The sequence below is a fragment of the Notamacropus eugenii genome, chromosome 1, assembly GCF_028372415.1.
Source record: "Notamacropus eugenii isolate mMacEug1 chromosome 1, mMacEug1.pri_v2, whole genome shotgun sequence".
NCBI classification, from domain to species: Eukaryota; Metazoa; Chordata; class Mammalia; order Diprotodontia; family Macropodidae; genus Notamacropus; species Notamacropus eugenii.
This window is the reverse complement of record NC_092872.1, coordinates 496,186,217-496,206,246: the sequence shown is the minus strand read 5'-3', so window position 1 is coordinate 496,206,246 and position 20,030 is coordinate 496,186,217. Positions and strand designations below refer to the sequence as shown.

At 37.3% G+C, this 20,030-nt stretch overlaps 1 protein-coding gene across 1 annotated transcript in view; it reads left to right on the top strand.

The window, feature by feature from the left end:
• Positions 1-20,030, top strand: part of PRPF6 (pre-mRNA processing factor 6) — a 66,946-nt gene that overhangs the window by 35,410 nt on the left and 11,506 nt on the right. Inside the window, exons 13-18 of the mRNA XM_072633233.1 lie at positions 1,714-1,835; positions 4,145-4,283; positions 5,952-6,071; positions 8,217-8,393; positions 9,016-9,149; positions 9,740-9,831. Of these exons, the coding sequence (XP_072489334.1) occupies positions 1,714-1,835; positions 4,145-4,283; positions 5,952-6,071; positions 8,217-8,393; positions 9,016-9,149; positions 9,740-9,831 (784 nt within the window). The remainder of the gene's footprint in view (positions 1-1,713; positions 1,836-4,144; positions 4,284-5,951; positions 6,072-8,216; positions 8,394-9,015; positions 9,150-9,739; positions 9,832-20,030) is intronic.

Genomic DNA, 20,030 nt, shown 5'->3' with positions numbered 1-20,030 from the left:
ACTCAGGTCTTCTTAACTCCAGGTCCAGAGGTCTATCCACTATAGCATTTAGCTACCTGAATAGAGTAATGCTACTAAAATTTAAAACTGCACTAAAACTTGTGGGATACCCTGTATACTTTTAAAAATTTGTACTGTCTCTCTCATTAGACTGTCACCTCCTTTTGAGTTTTTGTTTAATTCTTTGTACATGTATCTCCAGCACCTGTTACAGTGTTTGGCACATAGTAGGCGCTTAATAAATATTTATCAGTTGATTTCTTAATAATATTTTTTGAATTGCAATCAGTCATTAATTACCTACAATGTGTCAGTTACTGTGCCAGGCACCAGAGAAAGAAAAACAAAAGTGAAGCAATATTATAAGGGATTGCCTTCTGTGAGGGGAAGGGTTATGTTGGAAAATATAGATGATTGAAAAACAAAAGAAATCAGTAAAAATTTACTTTAAAAAACTGTTCTCTTAAGGTGCTTATAATCTTATAAGCTGGGGGATACAACATGAGCATGCATGCATGTGTGTGTGCATGCATGCGTGTGTGTGTATAAAATAATAGATGTGAAGTCTTTTTGGTAGGAGGGCATTGGCAGCTGGGAGGACCAGGAAAGGCTTCATATAAAAGGTAATATTTGAGCCATGTTGAAGGAATCTAGAGATTCTAAAGAGGTGGAAGTGAGGAAGTCGTGAATTGCAGGCATGGATAGCTAATGCAAAATCATGGAGTTAGGAGATGGAGTGTTGTATGAGGAATGGTAAGAAAGCCACTTTCACTGGACCAAAGTGTATGTGAAGGGAAGTAATGGGTAAAGAGACTAGAAAGGTAGATTGGGATCAGGTTGTGAAAAATTGTAGATACCTATAATCAGAGCTGTTTAAGTTTGATCTCAAAGGCAATAGGGAGTCACTGGAGTTTATTGAGTAGGGGAGTGACATGGTCAGATTTATATTTTAAGAGAATCACTTTGGCAACCTTGTAGAGGATGGATTGGAGTGGAGAGAAACTTTTGCTGGGGAGAGTAGTAGTAGTAATCCAGGTGAGAGGTAACGAAGGTCTGAACTAGAGTAGTGGTTGTGTGAATGGAGGACAGATTCAGAAGGTATGTTAGAGATAGAAACAAGATTTGGCAACTGATTGGATTTGATTGTGTGTAGTGAGTGAGGGTGAGGAGTCAAGAGTGACTGGAGGAATGGTGGTGCCCCAAAACAGAAATGCAGAAGTTTGGGAGAAGGATGGAGTTTGAGAAAATTATGAGTTTGTTTTAGATACATATGGGACATTCAAATAGACAGTGATGGTACACAAGTGGAGCTCAGGAGGATAGACTAGAGGTGCATATATATATGTGGAAGTCATTTTTATAGAAATTATAATTAAAACAATGTGAACTGATGAAGTCAGAGAGAGAGAGAGAGAGAGAAAAAACACCTGTAGCAGATAGTTAATGTTTTATATTCTACTTAAAATTGTTAGCAAGCAGCAGTACCAACCAGAAACAGAAAGCCCCATATGTTTCTTGTTTGGTTTTCAATTTCTTATATGATATTTCCTCTGTCTTGGATTATAACATTTAATTGTGATCAACTAATATTATGCAATTCCTAGTAAATATCATTACCAGGGAATCACAACTGTACAGGGATGAATCATTCCATCTGTTCCCATTGGAGAATATTCTGATGCCTATTTTTATCTATTTTTCCCTCCTGTGTAGTGTGTTGCCCACAATGCACTGGAGTGTGCCCGAGCTATTTATGCCTATGCTCTGCAAGTTTTCCCTAGCAAGAAGAGTGTGTGGTTGCGAGCTGCTTACTTTGAGAAGAATCATGGGACCAGGTATGTTGTGGGATGGCCAGTATCTTTCATTCAGATGGGAGTAAATCCATAAGAACAGTTTTAATTTCTGATTTGAGTAGCAGCTGCATTAAAATCTCTTAAGAGAGCATTAGCTCTGTGCTGTATGGTTAAAGTCTGAACCTTTGTTTGGAGTGATTTATGGGGGAAAAGGTGCTCATAAGGCAGGTTATGATGAGGATAAAAAAGTCTTTTATAACTCTTTGTTGGCCAACTACTTTGTAGTCTTGCTTGTTAATCTTTACAACCATTGTGTACAACATTATCATCATTTTTCAGGTGGAGAAATTGAAACACTAAGAGACAAATATCACCCACTTATTTTAGTGGCAGGTCCAGAGTTAGAATGCACAGCTTGAGAATTTTAACTGTCCCTGAGCTGTGAGGCTTTTTATTTTGTCAGTGAGGTGTTTAGAATATTGGATGCAGAGGAAATTATGATAAATTGCTTATTAGAATGGATAGAAGAGTAAAGGTGCTGAGAGATCTTCAGACAATTGAATTGGGCTTTTAACAATGTGGGAGGGTGAGTCATTTGGTATTAGAATCATATGCTTTTCATTTAAATTTGGTTAGTTCTGATTTTTGGCTAATGCTTGTGCTCTGAGGAGGTCCTGGATAATTTTTAATTGTCTCTTTAATTGAAAAAATATTTGAGGTTTTGTTTATTGGATATAAGCTCTGATTAAATTAAGTGTTGCAATTTCTTAAATGTTTAACTCTTGAGGGTGTTAGCACACAAACACATACTCTTGCTAGTGTTTGTTAATGTTTACTCTGTATGATATGCATCTGACATTGCTTGAATCTGGGTTGACCCTAGTGTCAAATTGTTTAAAAGCTTGGATTTTCTTTCTCTCTTTTTTTAAGGTTGTTAATTCTTTTTTTTCCAAGGCATTTCTCCATGTAAAATCCCTAAAGTGATAATTTTAGAGTGATCAGCTACCACTCCGCAAGGAGATATATATATATATATATATATATATATATATTTGCAATCCTTTAATTCCCATTTTACTATTGTCCAGAAGCTAATGATGTAAAGGAATGAGAAATCTTGAACTGTTCTTTAGGGTTTGGATGGTGTGTGCATAGGACCACAAAACTTCAGCTAATCCTTATGGCCTTAGAAGGTTTTACAGTGGGTCACTGGACTTTGTGTGCACTGTATTCACCTTCAATCCCTATAGTTTGGTGCATGGGCCTGGAACTGTAGAATCTGAAGAGCTGGAAGTAAACTTAAGAGGTCATCTAGTGTAATTCATAGCTAAATAGGAAGTTCCTCCAAAACATTCTCAATAGTGATTGTCTAACCTCTGCTTCCCACTTTATTTTTTCTTCTAGACCTGTGATTTCATTGGTGTAGGGAGCTCCCCTGAGAAAACCCCTGTTCACCTCCCTAACCACCATGTACATCAGCAGCTATTCTTGAGTCTATGGTCTTGAGGCGGTAGATGGCACAGTTGATAGAGCACTGGGCCAGTAGTCAGGAAAACTCAAGTTTCCGTGTGATCCTACTTAGGGCAAGCACTTGGCCTTTGTCTCTTTCAGTTTCCTCATTTATAAAATGGAGATAATTGGATAAAGTGTAACAAAATATGTAAAGTGCTTTGCAAACTTCAAAGCACTACAGAAATGTTAACTATTCTAATTTTTACTAAGAATGTTTGTCAGAGGGTCAAGGAGCTTTGTTGTAAGGAGTTCTATTGGTGGGGAAGGGGGAATCATTTAGAAGTGACAGTGGTGTTTTTAAAAAACCTCAATAAAATCTATTTTTTAAAGGATCAGGGAGCCTTGAAATGTAACTACAAGCTCAACCATTAATTAACTTTTCTAAAATAATATGGTATTTTCTTCTTTTCCTGTTGGAAGTATAAACTCAACTATAATTTTTTTTTATCACTGGTATCCAGACTGTTTTCAGTAATTCAAGGTGAAAACGCCTGGCTTAGCACCATATCCTATGAGAATTATTGCTTCAGTGAGTAGGCCCTTTCCAAGACACACAAGCTATAAAAGGAGTCTCTCCTGAAGTTGCTTTTATCATAGAGTGCTAGTTAAACAATGAGGTGCTTTGTAGAACCTTATTGTGAAGTTGGTTTTAGGATTTTTATTGGCAAAAAGAGTTTCCCGAATCCTCCCCGTTGTAAAACTTGATGAATCATTTATAGTTTTGGACTTTGAAACAATAATATATTTACAACAGCAGACGATAGTGGAAGTTAGCACACTTGCTTCCACAAGTTTATGGCCACAAGTCTGAGTAACTACAACCCCCTGTTGTCTTGTAGGGAATCCCTTGAAGCACTCCTGCAGAGAGCAGTGGCCCACTGCCCAAAGGCTGAGGTGCTGTGGCTTATGGGTGCCAAGTCCAAGTGGTTGGCGGGAGACGTGCCTGCTGCGAGAAGCATCTTGGCCTTGGCTTTCCAGGTGGATATAACTGTCATTAACACAAGCAGGAGAAATGTCAAGGCCTGAGAGAATTTGAACATGAGAATAGCAAAGCCTCTTAGAGAATGTGTCACCTACTCTTTTCCCAGGACCATTTGATTGCTCAGGAAAGGATTAGTCCCTGCATTGACAGTAGATCTGAAGCAGGAGGAGGGAATGAAGGCCAGAATGTACCAGACTACATTCTTAAGTCAAATAGAAATGATATTTGGGTGCTTTGTTCTCAATATCTTATCTCCCTTCCATTAATGAAAATAACCAAGAGGTGATGGGATAGGCTGAAAATTAGGGTATGAGATGTTATATATATATAATTTGAAAGAATTTCAGAGTTTTGGGGTATTAGCTTAGCAGAAAGGGCAAAAGGTAAGGTCTGCTTCATCCTACATAGCTACATATTGATTTATCTGCATTGGTGCCTTCCGAGTCTCTCAGGTCTCTTAGTTAAGTTTGACTCCTGCTGCTTGGTTCAAAATTTTCTTTCAAAAATGCGAAATTTGTTGCAGCTTGTGGCACCTTAAACCTCAAGTCATCACACCTCAAACTTACACTATCTAATGTGGACCTCAGTAGAACTGTTCTGCAGCTTTGTGGACAGACATCTTTATCAGAGAAGTTGTCAAAGAAATTCCAGTTCCACATCTGAAATAGATAGCAACTTCTAGAACTACACTCTCGCAATGTGAATTGAAAATAGTGCAGACCAACTTGAGAAGGTGACCATGAAAATATGTTATAGTGAATGGTTCTTTGTGTAAGAGGCTCTGACTTCTGTGCTGCTAAATTTTAATGGGACGTAAGATACCAAGAAACTCATTCATTGCTCTGAGTTTAATACAAAATCATAATAAATTACCCTACATATGGTTAATATTAGCTAGCTTTGGTTGCATTCAAATCTTTATTCATTTTACTTTTTTGTTGCTCATTTTTAATACACCCTAACAACTTTGGCATTAACCAAATACATTATTTTAAAAATTGATGCTTCCTCAGTTTCTTAGATAACTGCCCTTAGTTGAATATCCCTTAATCTCTTACAGTTGTTCTAACTTTCCTACTAGAGACATGTAAAATTACTTCAGTGCTCTGTATTAATTAGGTGGATAGGGTGAAGGTAGGAAAGGGGAGGGAAGGAATATAACAGTACTTTTATAATCCCAAATAAGATAATGCAGAAGTATTTGTATTTGACTTGAGAGTGCATTATCCTTTTTTTAAATAACTGATTTACATTTATATATATATATATATATATATATATATATATATATATATATATATATATATATATATATTTTGATCTGAGTCCATTCCCTTGATTGAACATAGATTTAAAACAGGGAGAAGCAGTCTAGAATTTTTCTGGTTAGCAGAAGGATATTAGCCTTGATTATTTAGTTTTGTCATTGGTAATGTGTACTTGAGTAATCAAGGATTGGCCATATATATTTATTGCCTCTAAATAATATTACTAATGTAGGGGAGGAGGGAGGAGCAGGTGGGGATTACATAGTATATACTTATAGTATACCCAGTGGGCATGATTTTGTGATTTCCTCTTACACTGTGAGGTAGCTTAGAAATTTTAATTAGGCAAGAAATAAATGTGATAAACTGTATGTGCTTTGCTTGTTTTTCTTATAGGCCAACCCCAATAGTGAAGAGATCTGGTTGGCTGCTGTGAAACTTGAGTCGGAGAACAATGAATATGAGCGGGCCAGGAGGCTGTTGGCCAAGGCTCGGAGCAGTGCTCCCACTGCAAGGGTAAACAAGGGAAGGGAAGGAAGATTGTCCTGACCATGCTTAGTAGGTGCCCTCTGGGATTGGGTTTTGTGAGGAGGCCCTGGAGAATTCTGTTCAGGCAAATCAGGGTTGGGGGTTGAGGGCATCTGGGATTCTGTTAAATATATTGGAAAATATCTTCTTATTCTTATTCTACTACTACTGGTTTTCTTGGGGAGGAACAGTGCCATTTTTTGAACAAAGCTGTTCTAGTTTACTTAGCACACAGGTGGGTTAGGCTTTTTTCCTTAGGCTCTAGTATTATTATAGTACAAAGCTTGTGTGGGTCCAGCGGACTCTGTCCTTGGTTTTGTTTTGTTCAGCATTGTTCTCATTTTGATGAGAAGCAGTTGATGTGGTAAAAAAAGGCAGTTATCTGTGAAGTCAGGCGACTTGGGGGGGAGGGGCGGGGAGGTGTCTCAATTGTCATTCTTACACTTAGCAGCTTTGTTGCACTGGGTAAGTCACTTTATTTCCCTTGATTTTCCTGTGAATAAAATGGGAATGTTATTTATCCTAATTATTTCACATTGTGATGGTGTAGAAAGCACTTTGTAAACCTTAGAATATTATAGCTTGTCCTTATAGTTTTGGGAAGTTTCAAGCTTTAACCTTTTAAAATAGCACTAAGACTTTTGGGACTCCTTGTATAGCAAGATGGCCTGGCTTTGTGAGTTCATTGGTGCAGAGAACTCCCTCTGCCAATGAATGTCATTACCTTCTCTGAAACTTACAGTCTTAGAGAGTTGCCTGGGGCAGGGCTTCTTAAACTTTTTCTACTTGCAACCTTTTTGTCATTGTCTGGCCTGAAGGTTTGCTTTCAGAATCAAGGTTGCAGTGAAGTTGCATGATGCAACACGGACAAGGACAGCCAGAAACACCTTGAATTCATTATGCTTTTGATTTTGAATTAATTTTTGGTCATTGTGCATTCAGAAACCTTTTACGGTTGCCAGTTTTTTTTGCCACACCATATGGTGTCACAACTCGCAGTTTAAGAAGCACTGATGGGTAGTTAGAGGTTGTGACTGGCCCAGAGTCATATAGCCAGTATGTGAGAAGTGGGACCTGAACCCAGGGCTTCCTGGCTGCAAGGCCAGCTTCACTGTGCCTCTCATTCAAAATATAACAAAGCAGAACCACATACACCAAAAAACTCCTCACTATATAGATATAAATTATTATTATGAAGATATGACATAATAGTACTTCTTCATCCTATTTGCAGTGACACAAAAAATGGGAAGGTAAGCTCATTATGCTTAAATGGCAGAATCAGAATCTGAAAGTAACTCAATAGACTAGAATTCTGAACAAAATCTAATAAGATAAAATTAAATAGGGGACAAAAGTACTGTCCTACTCTGAGATTTTAAAATCAATTGCATAAGTATGCGTTGAGCAGACTGTAGCTGGAAAGCAGTTCATGTGAAAAAGGATCTGGAGGTTTTAAGGAATTTCATGCTCAATATGGGTTAACATGACAAGACTACCAGTAAAGCTGATATCTTTGAGTGTGTTAATAGAAATATAGTGCCCAGGGGGGAAGTAGTCTATCCTGATCAAACCTTTCCTCCATTTATTCAGGGCTGTCCAGAGAAATGTAAACAGGATGGTAAGGGAATTCAAAATTTGATCATAGGTAAATTTTGGCTGATTATGATGAAAAAGTTTCTGATGACTAGAGTTGTTTGAAAGTGCAAAGAGCTGGCTTTAGAAGTAGTGAATTCCTACTTACTTTGCAATCTTCATTTGAAATTGAGTATTAAAGATGTTGAAGAGGAGATTCACGGTTCATACATGGATTGGACCAAATGATCTCTGAGGTCCCTTTGTTACTCAAGTATTTTATGATTTTTTATGTTTGGGGGAAGGCAGAGGACCGTCTTTTATGTATATACGTATTATTACTGAAAGCTGATTATATAGAAGTTTTCATACCATTCTTTGCAGACAATATGACAGTTCTAGTAACGGTGAAACAGTGATGCCTTTTATTGTAATTTCTTACCATTTGATGGTTTTGACTTTTATGAAGCTTCTGTCTTTTCATGGCAAAAAGAAAATGCCAATAAATTGATTTGTGATTAATAAGTGAGTGATAAAACCCACTCTGTCCTTGCTCAGGTGTTCATGAAATCAGTGAAGCTTGAGTGGGTGCTGGGGAACATTGCGGCTGCTCAAGATCTGTGTGAAGAAGCTTTGAAGCACTATGAAGATTTTCCCAAACTGTGGATGATGAAAGGACAGATTGAGGAGCAGGAGGAACTGACTGAAAAAGCCCGGGAAGCCTATAACCAGGGGGTAGGGGAGCTCTGATTCAAACTGTTCATCATTCATTGAATGACTCTTCTGGCTTTCACTCTCAAAGTGGTGGTCTTTATTAGTGAATTAGCTATTGATCTTTATTAATAGGCAGAATGATAAGGCCCCAGGGATTAGCATTTAGTCACTTAGTCACTAAGTAAAATGACTTGACCAAGATTATTGAATGTTCCCTTCTTAATTCCATTATATATCTGTAAACCTTGTAAATTCCTTTGAGAGCTATGAATATAAATCATAATGTTAACTTTACAGTAGCACAAATGAAACTTTTTAAGAGTTTAGATTTGAAAAGAAGTCCAGATTTATATAACACATTTGGTTTTCTATACTGCCTATTACATGCTTTGTTGTTGGTGCCTGTGGGGATATACATTAAAAATTTCCTTTTCCAGTCATTCTGGTTTTGACTGAACATTGAAAAGGTAGGATATTCATAGGTGACATGAAAAGCCTGCCACCCCCCCAAAAGAAAAAAGTGAGAGACAGATTACAAATTTCTTTTGAAGCTTGTTTAGTTCTGTTTCTCAGTTCTGTGTAGGAGGTGGTATTAATTTCCTGATTTCTACTTTCTCTTCAAACTTTTTGTTTTGGGAAATAGTTGAAGAAGTGTCCTCATTCTACACCCCTATGGCTTTTACTTTCAAGACTGGAGGAAAAGGTTGGACAGCTAACCAGAGCAAGAGCCATTTTGGAGAAATCTCGTTTGAAGAATCCAAAGAACCCTGATTTGTGGTGAGTCACAGTCTTATTTAACATGTGCCTTTGAACTTCTGCTTGTAGAAAGGCTCTACAAAATGAGGGCTTCTTAACTATCCCTTGTGAGGAGCTTCTTCCTTCATGGTCACTTCCTTTTTTTGATAGCCTGGCTTTTTCTGGAGTGGTTGAATTTTTATGTATGTATATGCTTCAAGTGGCTATGAGTGCTAATTACTTTGTGTTTCTTCTGGCCATGCTCAGTATCCTGAGTGAAAAGTAATCCTTAGTGACTAGGCCTGTCATTTTTCAGTGTTATCTTCCCTTTTTTATTTTAATAATGTTGAGGAATTCAGGTTTCAACCTTCTGTTGGCAGCTATTAAAATTGTCTATTTTATATCAAAGAATGGTAATGGCACAGGCACATCAGAATCTTTTCCATTACTCTTTACAAAAGCATTATTCAAGGTATAGTGGAACTATTAGTGATCTAGGTACCTTACAGCTTCTACTACTATTGTTTAGTAAGTCTAAAACCTTGGTCTTTCCTGTAGAGCTCTTTTGAAGCTACTGGGTTAGTAATTGGGTTAGTTGCTTAATTTTGATTGGTTATTATTTATGACTTCAGGTTAGAATCTGTGAGATTAGAATACCGAGCTGGACTGAAGAACATTGCCAATACACTCATGGCAAAGGCTCTGCAGGAATGTCCCAACTCAGGTAAGGAACAAGTTTCTCTAGTATAGCTATCCTACCTTGGTGGACAGCAATAGATCTTGAAGAATCCAAGATTCAAATTCATATTTAATTAAAAGCTGTTGTATTTGAACTGCTTAGAGTTTGGGTCACTTGAACCTACTTGACTAAGCCCCAAATTCAGAAAGTTAACTGGGTAGACATAGATAAGTCTAATTAGTAGAACTAAGAGTCATATGCTGATTACTGTTTCAGAGAGCAAATATTCTTATCTGTATAGGTTACAGAAGATTTTGTGAATCAAATGTTTGCCACTTAGTAGCTAACACTGAGTACACTGAGGTTTACAGAGTACTTTGTATACATTGTTATTTGCTCCTTAGAACAGTCCTGGAATTTCAGTACTATGATGTTGTCTGTATTTAACAGATGAGGAAATAGTCACTTAGAGAAGTTAAAATAATTTGTCCATGGCTACATAGCCAGTAAATATTAGAGGTGGGATATCAGTCCTTCAGTCATCAGCCAGTTATTATTTATTAAGCACCTTCTACGTGCCTGGCGTTGTGGTAAGAGCTAAGGATATAAAGAAAAAAGGAATATTCCCTGATGCGCACGCACACAGACACAGAGACAGACAGACAGACAGCAGACACACGCACACACACACACACCCCTGGGTAGTAGGTCATTTTGAAGAGTTTGGCACTAGCAGATGGAGGGATCAAGAAATTCTTCCTGAAGATGTGGCATTTGAGCTGACTTTTGATGTAACAAGTAATTCTAAGAGGTGGTGAGGAGGGAATGCAAGTTGCAGGCAGCCAATGTAGACTGTGGTGGCAGGGATGGAATGTTGTAGAATATTGAAAAGACCAAGGCTACGAAGGTCGATGGGACCAGGTTGTAAAGGGCTTTAAAATGACAAGCACAGGAGTTTATATTTGATCTGAAAGGCAGTAGGGAGCCATTGAAGTTTATGGAGTAGAGAACTGTGATGGTCAGACTTGTGCTTTAGGAAACTGTCCAGGGTATGGACTGGATTGAGAAGAAACTTTATTAAGGGAGCAAATTGGGAGATTTTTGTGATAATTTAGTTGAGAAGCCTAGGGATGGTGGCTATGTGATTAGGAGGAAGGGTAAGAAACACTATGTGGCGTGAATGAGAATGAGGAATTGAGGCTGACACTGAGATTGTGAACTTGGGTTACTGGAAGGATAGTGGTACCTTTAGCAGAAATAAGGAAGATTGGAAGAGCAGTGGGAGCAGTGAGGAGAAAGACAAAGACCTCTGTTTTGTACAAATTGAGTTTGGGGTGCATATGGAAAATCAATTTGAAATGTTCAATGAAGGCAGTTGATGATATGTTAGAACTCAGGAGAGGGACTATGGTTGGATATATAAATCTGGGAATTATCTGCAGAGATAATTAAATCCATAGAAACTGATGAGGTTACCATGTGAGAGAATATAGAGAAAGAAGAGAATAGGGCCCAGGATTTTTAGCCTTGGAGAATAACCACTTGGAGAATATCTCAGGTCATAATATGGATGATGAATGAGCAAAGGAGGCTAAGAAGGAGTTTTCTAACAGAAGGAGAACCAACGGAGAGCAATGTCATGAAACCTAGAGAGGAGAAAATAACTAAGAGAAAAAGATAGTCAATAATGTTAAATGCTGCAGAAAGGTCAGAATGGATGAGGGTTGAGAAAAAGCCGTCAAATTGGGTAATTAAAAGATTATTGGTAATTTTGGAGAGAACTGTTTTGGTTGAACAATATGGTTTTAAGCCAGATTGCAAAAAGCTAATGACTTAAGTTAGAAGAGAGAAATTGGAGTCACCAAGTGTAGGCAGCTTTATATAGGAGTTTGGCCAAGAAGGGGAAAGAGGTATAGGATGATAGCTTAGGGGAATGATAGAGGACTACTGAAGGTTTTTTTTGGGATGGGGAAGACTTGGATGTGTTTGTAGCCAAATGGGGAGGAACCAGTAGGTAGGGAGAGCTGGAAGAGTAGAATATGGTGAAGATAATGAGGGCAGTTTGCTGGAGAGGATTAGGACAGAGTAGGATCAAAGGTGAAGGTAGAGGCGTAGGACTTGGCAAGGAAACCTCAGTGTCAGAGATTGGGAGAATGAAGGAGAGAATGAACATACAGATAATGAATGAATTTCAGTGATGCCTTCACTATACCCCACTGTTTTACCCACCAATATCAAAATGTGTGGACAAGGGAAGAGAAAGCTGAACATTTGCTTTAGATTTGATATAATTTTCCCAGGGAGGTATGATTTTTGTTCTTTTGGTGTTTCCTTAGTGCCAGGGATAAAATGGTAGAAAATGTAGAGTCACCTGTCTTAAAACTATCTACAGACACATATAGTTGTCAGTTCTCTTACTGTTCAGCCTTTATCTAGTAATCAATGAGTTGACCTACTGCTGTAGACATGAGCTACAACCTTCTTGCTGTGATTGAAGTTAGAAGACAGACACAAAGCAGCAACTAAATGAAAGGATGCTTTCAGATTCATCTCAGTGAGGCAAATAAAAACGTTGATGAAATTGGTTTCATCTTGTGCCCAAAGGCAACAAGAAACATTTAAGCTTGGTCATCTATTGTAAGTAATAGACCACCATGAGGTTAATTGGAACTTTTACACTGACATCTGTTGTGGAGCATGAAAAGAGAAAAATTCTGTGAAGAACTTAACAGGCGTCAGCATATGCCTTCTATGGGCTTTGGAATGAAATAGCGCAGACGGAGGATAGAAAATGTTTGAAAATGTATTCGAGGATCAAGAAATGAAAGAGAGGTCAAAGACTTGCAGATTATGAAGCTTTGTACCTGAACATTCTCTACACTTCAGTAAGAGTTGGAAGGCATTGGACATGATGAGTGAGCATCAACATGAAAATGAAATTGACTGTGTCTTAACGGATATGAAGCAACTGGTTATAAATGTAGCAGTATCTTAGAATCAACTGTCTATATGTGATCAGATTATTATCTAGTTATAGCAGAGGTCAAAATAAATACTAAATTGGGAGAAAAGATAAAATTAGAAGATACTGCATGTGTAACCTTTGGTAAATCACTTAACTTTCCTGGGGCTCAGTTTCTTCATCTCTAAATTGAGGCCATTTGGATTACAAATAACTCTAACCTGACCCTTTTAAACATGTTACAAATTGTAAGAAATTTAAAATAAATAACAATAAAGACATTGTTACCATTTGTTAGAGAAGTATAATTGATACAAAACAATTACTAGAGTATGGAGTTGGAAAGAGCCAAGAAATTTCCTCAGCCTGCAAACACAGCCTCCTTGCCAAGCAGAGACATGGCAGCCAAGGGCAGCATTCCTTTAAAAGATAAGTCCATTTGCAAAATATTTGAGGGGAGCATGTTGGAAGATTTTGTATTATATCATCTCACCAAACAATGAAAGGCAATTCAGAAAACTATTCTGCAGAGAACTTAGATCACACTGACAACATTTATACATGAAGTTGGAAGTAGAACGGTACATACATATAAAAAGGAACATATTGGCAACATTTTTGATAGCATTTTTTCTAATTACATGTAAAGATAATTTTAATATTTGTTTTTTAAAAATGTTGAGTTCCAAATTATTTCACTGCCTTCATTCACATCCCTTCCTAAGATGGCAAGCAATTTGATATAGGTTATATATGTGTAGTTACATAAAACATTTCCATATTAGTCATGTTATGAAAGAAGAAATAGCCCAAAAGAAAAGAACTATGAAAAAAATAAAGTGAAAGTAGCATGCTTCAATCTTCATTCAGACCCCGTAGTTCTTTCTCTGGATGTGGATAGCATTTTCCATCATGAGTCCTTTGGGATTGTCTTGGATCTTTGTATTGCTGAGATGAGCTGAGTTGTTCCTAACTGATTGTTGCACAATGTTACTGATACCTTGTATAATGTTCTCCTGGTTCTGCTCACTTTACTTTGCATCAGTTCATGTAAACTTTTCCAAGTTTTTCTGAAATCTACCTGCACAGTAGTATTCCATTACATTCATATACTACAACTTGTTCAGCCATTCCACAAATGATGGGCATCCCCTCAGTTTCTAATTCTTAAGATGCCACTATAAAAAGAGCTACTGTAAATATTTTTCTACATGTTGATCTTTTTCCCTTCTTTGTGATCTCTTTGGGATACTGATCTAGTAGTGCTGTTGCTGTCAAATAATTTGCACAGTTTGATTGCATTTTGGGCATAGTTCCAAATTGCTCTTTCTCTTTAAAATGGTTGAATCAATTCACAACTCTACCAGCAGTATTTTAATGTCCCAGTTTTCCCACATCCTCTCCAACATTTATCATTTCCCTTTTCTATCATATTTGAGATTGGCATTGTTATTGATTTGTTTTCATAAGTGACGCTAGTAGAACAATTATATTTAGATTTATTCCTTCAATCTCTGATATATTTGGAGGAGTAGTAATGGTATTGAAAAAATGTGTATGTTAGTTAGTAAAGTGTTTGGTTCTGATCAAATGCAGAAAAACATCCATGCTAGAGGCATTACATTTTTAAAGGTAGTAACATCTTCTTTAAAGATATTTAAAAGAGGGAGGAAAAAAAGATATTTTAAAAAGGGAAAAAAATATCCATTTCCAAAAGAGTAGAAAAGATTTCTAATGATGCTTTAATCAAAAAAGACAAAGACGATTGCTAATGATCAATTTATTATTTATAATAATGATCTATGTATGTGGTGCAGTGGATAGAGCACTGGGCTTGGAATCAGGAAGACTCAACTTCGTGCGTTCAAATCTGGCTTTAGACACTTACCAGCTGTGGGATGCTGGGCAAGTCACTTCACTCTGTTTGCTTTAGTTTCCTCATCTGTAAAATGAGCAGGAGAAGAAAATGGCAAACCGCTCCAGTGTCTTTGCCAAGAAAACCCAAATAGGATCACAAAGTGTCAGACACAGCTGAAATGACTCAGCAACAAATACATCAGTAGTATCCTTTATGAAAACATGAGAAATAAACAGGTACACTTCATGTATCTGTTTATGATTTTCTAAAGCCGATGTCTTTAGAGTCCTACAAATGATTGGTATAGAAAGTACAAGATTATAGGGTCATAGATTTGGAGCTGGAGGCCATCAAGTCCAGTCTCCTCATTTTATAGATGAATAAACTGAAGCATAGAGCAATTAAGAAAGTTACTAGGGTCATATAGCTAGTAAATATCCGAGGAATTATCCACATTCAGTACTATAGTCAATATACCATACTTTCTCAGGATCTCACTGGGTTGATTTTTTAGAATAGTATTTGTTTTGGTAGAGTAAAAATAGATCCTTGAATGCTTTTTTTCACACAAAGTGTGAAACATTAAACATGAAATACAAAAATCAATGACAGATAAGCCCACAAAGGTAAATTTGTTCTTGTGAACTGCTGGATATTGAAATTAAAAGCGAGACCTACACTCATACAGGGTGTTCATTACTGTTATAGAATATGTCTTTATAGAGTTCAAAAAAAAGGGCTTCCATATTGATGACAAGGTTCTCCAAATGTTCATATGTGAAAAGGAAATACTAATTGCATTGAAACACCACAAAACCTCTTCATCGAGATAAAGAGCCATGTGAAAAAAGTAGGTTTAACCATATATACTGGAAAAGCAAAGTGGATGAAAAATGTTGCATATAGGATTACACACTTAAGAATAGCCAGCTTGTTTAGTTAATCTATTGCTATGTATTATATGATTATATGACATATAATTATATAATCATATGATTTCATGGATGTGTACTCCAAGGGATTGGTTGTCAGGGCCCAGAATTGAAAAGAAAGAAGTGATTAGGAAATTCCATGGTAGTTCTGATTATTATAAATTGATCACTGCTATGAGAGACCATTTTTCTGATACTTGTATTTTCCCAGTGGGGCTAAGTCTCGGCAAATCATGGAACATGATGATCTTGGAAGTATCAGAATTAGAAGTAACCCAGATGGCAATAGAGAGATGCATGAAGGACATAAGTAGTCTATAACGTGTAATAAGTGTTGATTATGCACAAGAGGTGGTATGAAAAATATTATTGAGGACATGAATGACTGGAAAATAAAGGTAGGCTGATGAAACAGTGAGAATGAGAGACAGCACATAAGCAACCTGAGTAATACCCCAGAGATATTAAAACAACCAGAGAAAGACCTCAACATAAAGTCTGGCTCCCCTGTGATGAGTTTATGGAAAGACATAGAGAAAACGTACATAGGAGGCAGAGCCAAGATGGCAGAGTGTTAGAAAGTGGTGTGGTGAGTTCTCCTCCACAGACTTCTCCAAACAGTTCTAGAAGTGCACCAGATCAAGACCTGATGGGGAAATTCAGAAGGTCACAGTGAGATTGCAGGTTGGCATAGGGAAACAGGGAGGTCTGCGGACACCAGAAATAAGTTTGGCTAGAATCAAGCCATGCTGTGAGCACTCCATGGCACAGGGCAAGAGGAGGTTCCTGCCCATACTGAACACATATACCTGAGTGCTCTGATGGGGACAGGTTCAAATGAGCAGGTTTGTTGCTCACTACGTACTTCCATGTCACAGATATACAGGACAGACTGAGACGGGAGCCTGTGTGGGGAGTAACATCCCTAAATAAGAACACCTTGATCAGTGTATGAAGAAAAAAGGAAGTTTGGAAGACAGCAACAGAGTGTGTGGCTAAGTCTTCAGAACTAGCCCAGTCTGCAAAGGAATAACCAGAACAGGAAACCCATACCAAAGGGGATCCTACATTATGGTCATTCTATCAATTGATCTTTCCAGGCAGCTGATAGGGGCTGAGTCTGGCAGCAGACTGCTATTGCTTAGACCCAGATGCAGGTCAGGAACTTACAGAATTCATAACAGGGTCATAGCTCTCAGATTTTCCCAAAATCAAACCACTTTGTGAGTGCTGAAAGTTTGCAGGTCCTCGGACTGTCACTGAGACCTTGGAATAACGTAACACTCCATACCCCAGGAAAAAAGCAACAGGACTAGCTCAGACCTTCCCGCTAGAAGAATGGGCAAACAAAAAAAGAACCCCACCATAATAAGTTGTTATGGTGTCAGGGACACTCAGGACTCAAATGTAGAAGAGAATGATTCCAAAAATATCTACAAGTAGTGTCTCAGAGAAAAGCACAACTTGGGCTCAAACTCAACTTAGAGGTTCTTTTTTTTTTAAGTGTAAATTGTTTTTATAAATATAGTAGGAGTGCTTGAGGAAAAAATTGGAAAAGAAATGAGAGCTACAGAAGAAAGAATTGGAAAGGGAATTAACAGCATGGCACAAGAATTACAAAACCTTGTCCAAGCAACAAATTCCCTGAAAATTCATGTGGACCAAATATAAACCAATGATTTTATGAGACAACAAGAAATATTAAAACAAAGTTGAAAGACTGAAAAAAAATAGTAAAACATGTAAGGTATTTGTAGAGCAAGAACAAATGACCTGAAACTGATTGAGGGAAAATGTTTAAAAATAATTGAATTATTTCACTGTCACAACGAAAAAAAAAGAGTCTAAGACGTTACATTTCAAGAAGTCTTTACAGAAACCTGCTCAGATCCCCCTAGAAGTCAGTGGAAATAGAAAGAATCTACTACTCACCTCTTGAGAGAAAACTCTGAATGATAAATCCCAGGAACAGCATAACCAAGATTCAGAATGGTGGAACAGAGTAAACATGTAATGTGCAGTAGCGAATGATCACAGCAATCTTGTATTTGACAAATGTAAAGATTTAAGCTTTAGGGACAAAAATTCATTATTTAGTAAAAAAAAAAATGTTGGGAAAACTGGAAAACATTCTGGCAGAAATTAGTATAGATCAATATCTTACATAATTTGCCAAGATAAAATTAAAATGGCTACATGACCTAGATAAATGGAGATATCAGTAAATTAGAAGAACATGGAACATATTACCCATCAGACTGATGGATAGAAGAAGAATTTATGAATAAATAAGAGAGAGTACTTGGAGATGTAAAATGGATAATTTTGATTACATATTATTATAGAGGTTTTGTACAAATAAAACTAATGTAGCCAAGATTAGAAGGAAAGTAGAAAATTTGGCAATTTTTGTGGATAAAGGTCTCATATTTCAACTATTTAAAGAACTTTATCAAATTTATAAGAACATGAGCCATTCTTCAAAGGATATGATCAGTCATATTTGGATGAAGAAATCAAAGCTGTGTATAGTCAGAAAAAAATGCTCTTTAAGTCTTTATTGATTAGAGAAATGCAAATTAAAACAACTTTGATTACAGAGCCAAGGTGACAGAGTTAAGACAGGGTCTTGCTTGAGCTCTTCCCCAGACACTCCTCCAAATACCTTTTTGAAGGAGTGACTAAACAAATTCTAAAGCAGCAGAACCCATGAAAAGACAGAGTGAAACAAATTCCCAAGCACAAGACAATGTTGAAGATTTCTTGCACCAGGGTGAATGAGGAGCATAGTATAGCACAGCCCCAGCAACAGCAAACCAAGAGCAGGCTTTAGGAGTACTTGAATCATCAGCAGCAGCAGCTGCTTCCAGAGCTCTCAGCCCAGAGACGTTAAAGGAGTTGAACAGCTGATCAGAAGGAGATTCTAGCATTTTGCTAGCATTGAAGGAGGACTCTGTTTGTTTGCCCATCCTTGGATCTGGGCCATAGTCTTGAGTTTCAGTTCCAGGGCAGGGAGGAGTACTAACATAGTACTTAGAGCTTGCAACCACAGTGAAGTGGAGATCCTTATAACAGTTCCAGGGCCGAAAAGAGTGCTTGTGGTCGCTCACGGACCAGAGTACAGGCCAGGAGAGTAGTAAACACCTCTTCTTAGTTCATACCACCCTGGAAGAACAGAAAACTTACAGCTCCATACAAGTAAGTCTGAAGCTTGGGACATTTTGCCCTCCATCCTGGAAGCACAGTTCTACTTTAGCAAAGAGTTAAAAATCAACTAATAGAGTAGGAAAATGAGCAAATAATGGGAAAAAAAACTGTTGAAAGTGACTTTGGTGACATGGAAGATCAAAACACACTCAGAAGAAGACAACAAAATCAAAGCTGTGATTTGGTCTCAGGCCATGGGAGAGCTCAACACAGATTTTAAAAAGTAAGAGAGGTGGAGGAAAAATTGGGAAGAGAAATGAGAGCGATGCAAGAAAATCATGAAAAACAAGTCAACAGCCTGCTAAAGGAGACACAAAACATACTGAAGAAAATAACACCTTAAAAAATACTAGGCCTATAAGAAATGATGAACAAGAAGATTTCAGAGAGGCCTGGAAGGACTCATATGACCTGATGCTGAGTGAAAGGAGCAGAACCAGGAGAACTTTGTGCACAGCAACGACCAGAGTGTGCGAGAGTTTTTTCTGGTAGACTTGGAATTTTGTAATAACGCAAAAACTTCTTATAAAAAAAAAAAAATCCCAAAGGTGGTTCTCAAGGCAAAATGCCTTCCACACTCAGAGAAAGAAATATGGAAGTCATTCACAAAATGTAGCAGATCATGTTTGTGTATGTGTATGTGTTTGTGTATCATGTTTTGATTTGTTATATGATTTCTTTCATTTATCTTAGTCTGACTACATAGCATGACTATAGTGAAAATATACTCAATAGGAAAGTATATGTAGAACCTATACAGAATTGTATGCAGTCGTGGGGAGGGAGGGGGGTAGTGGGGGGTATGTGTGGGGGGGATAAAATCTCAATTGTATGGCAGTGATTGTTAAACATTAAAAAATAATAATAAAAAAAATAAATTAAAAAAAAAATACTAGGCCTAATGGTAAATGAGCTCCAAAAAGCCAGTGAGGAGAATATCTTAAAAAGCAGAATTGGCCAAATAGAAAAGGTCCAAAAACTCACTGAAGAAAATAATTTCTTCAAAATTAGAATGGTGCAAATGGAAGTTAATGGCTTTATGAGAAATCCAAGAAACAATAAAACAAAACCAGAATGAAAAAAATAGAAGACAATGTGAAATATCTCATTGGAAAAACCACTGACCTGGAAAATGAATCCAGGAGAGATAATTTAAAAATTATTGGACTTCCTGAAAGTCATGTTCAAAAAAAAAGGAGCCTAGACATCATCTTTCAAGAAATTGCTGGAAAGGAATTGGAAATTACAAGGAAAACTGCTCTGATATTCCAGAACCAGAGGATAA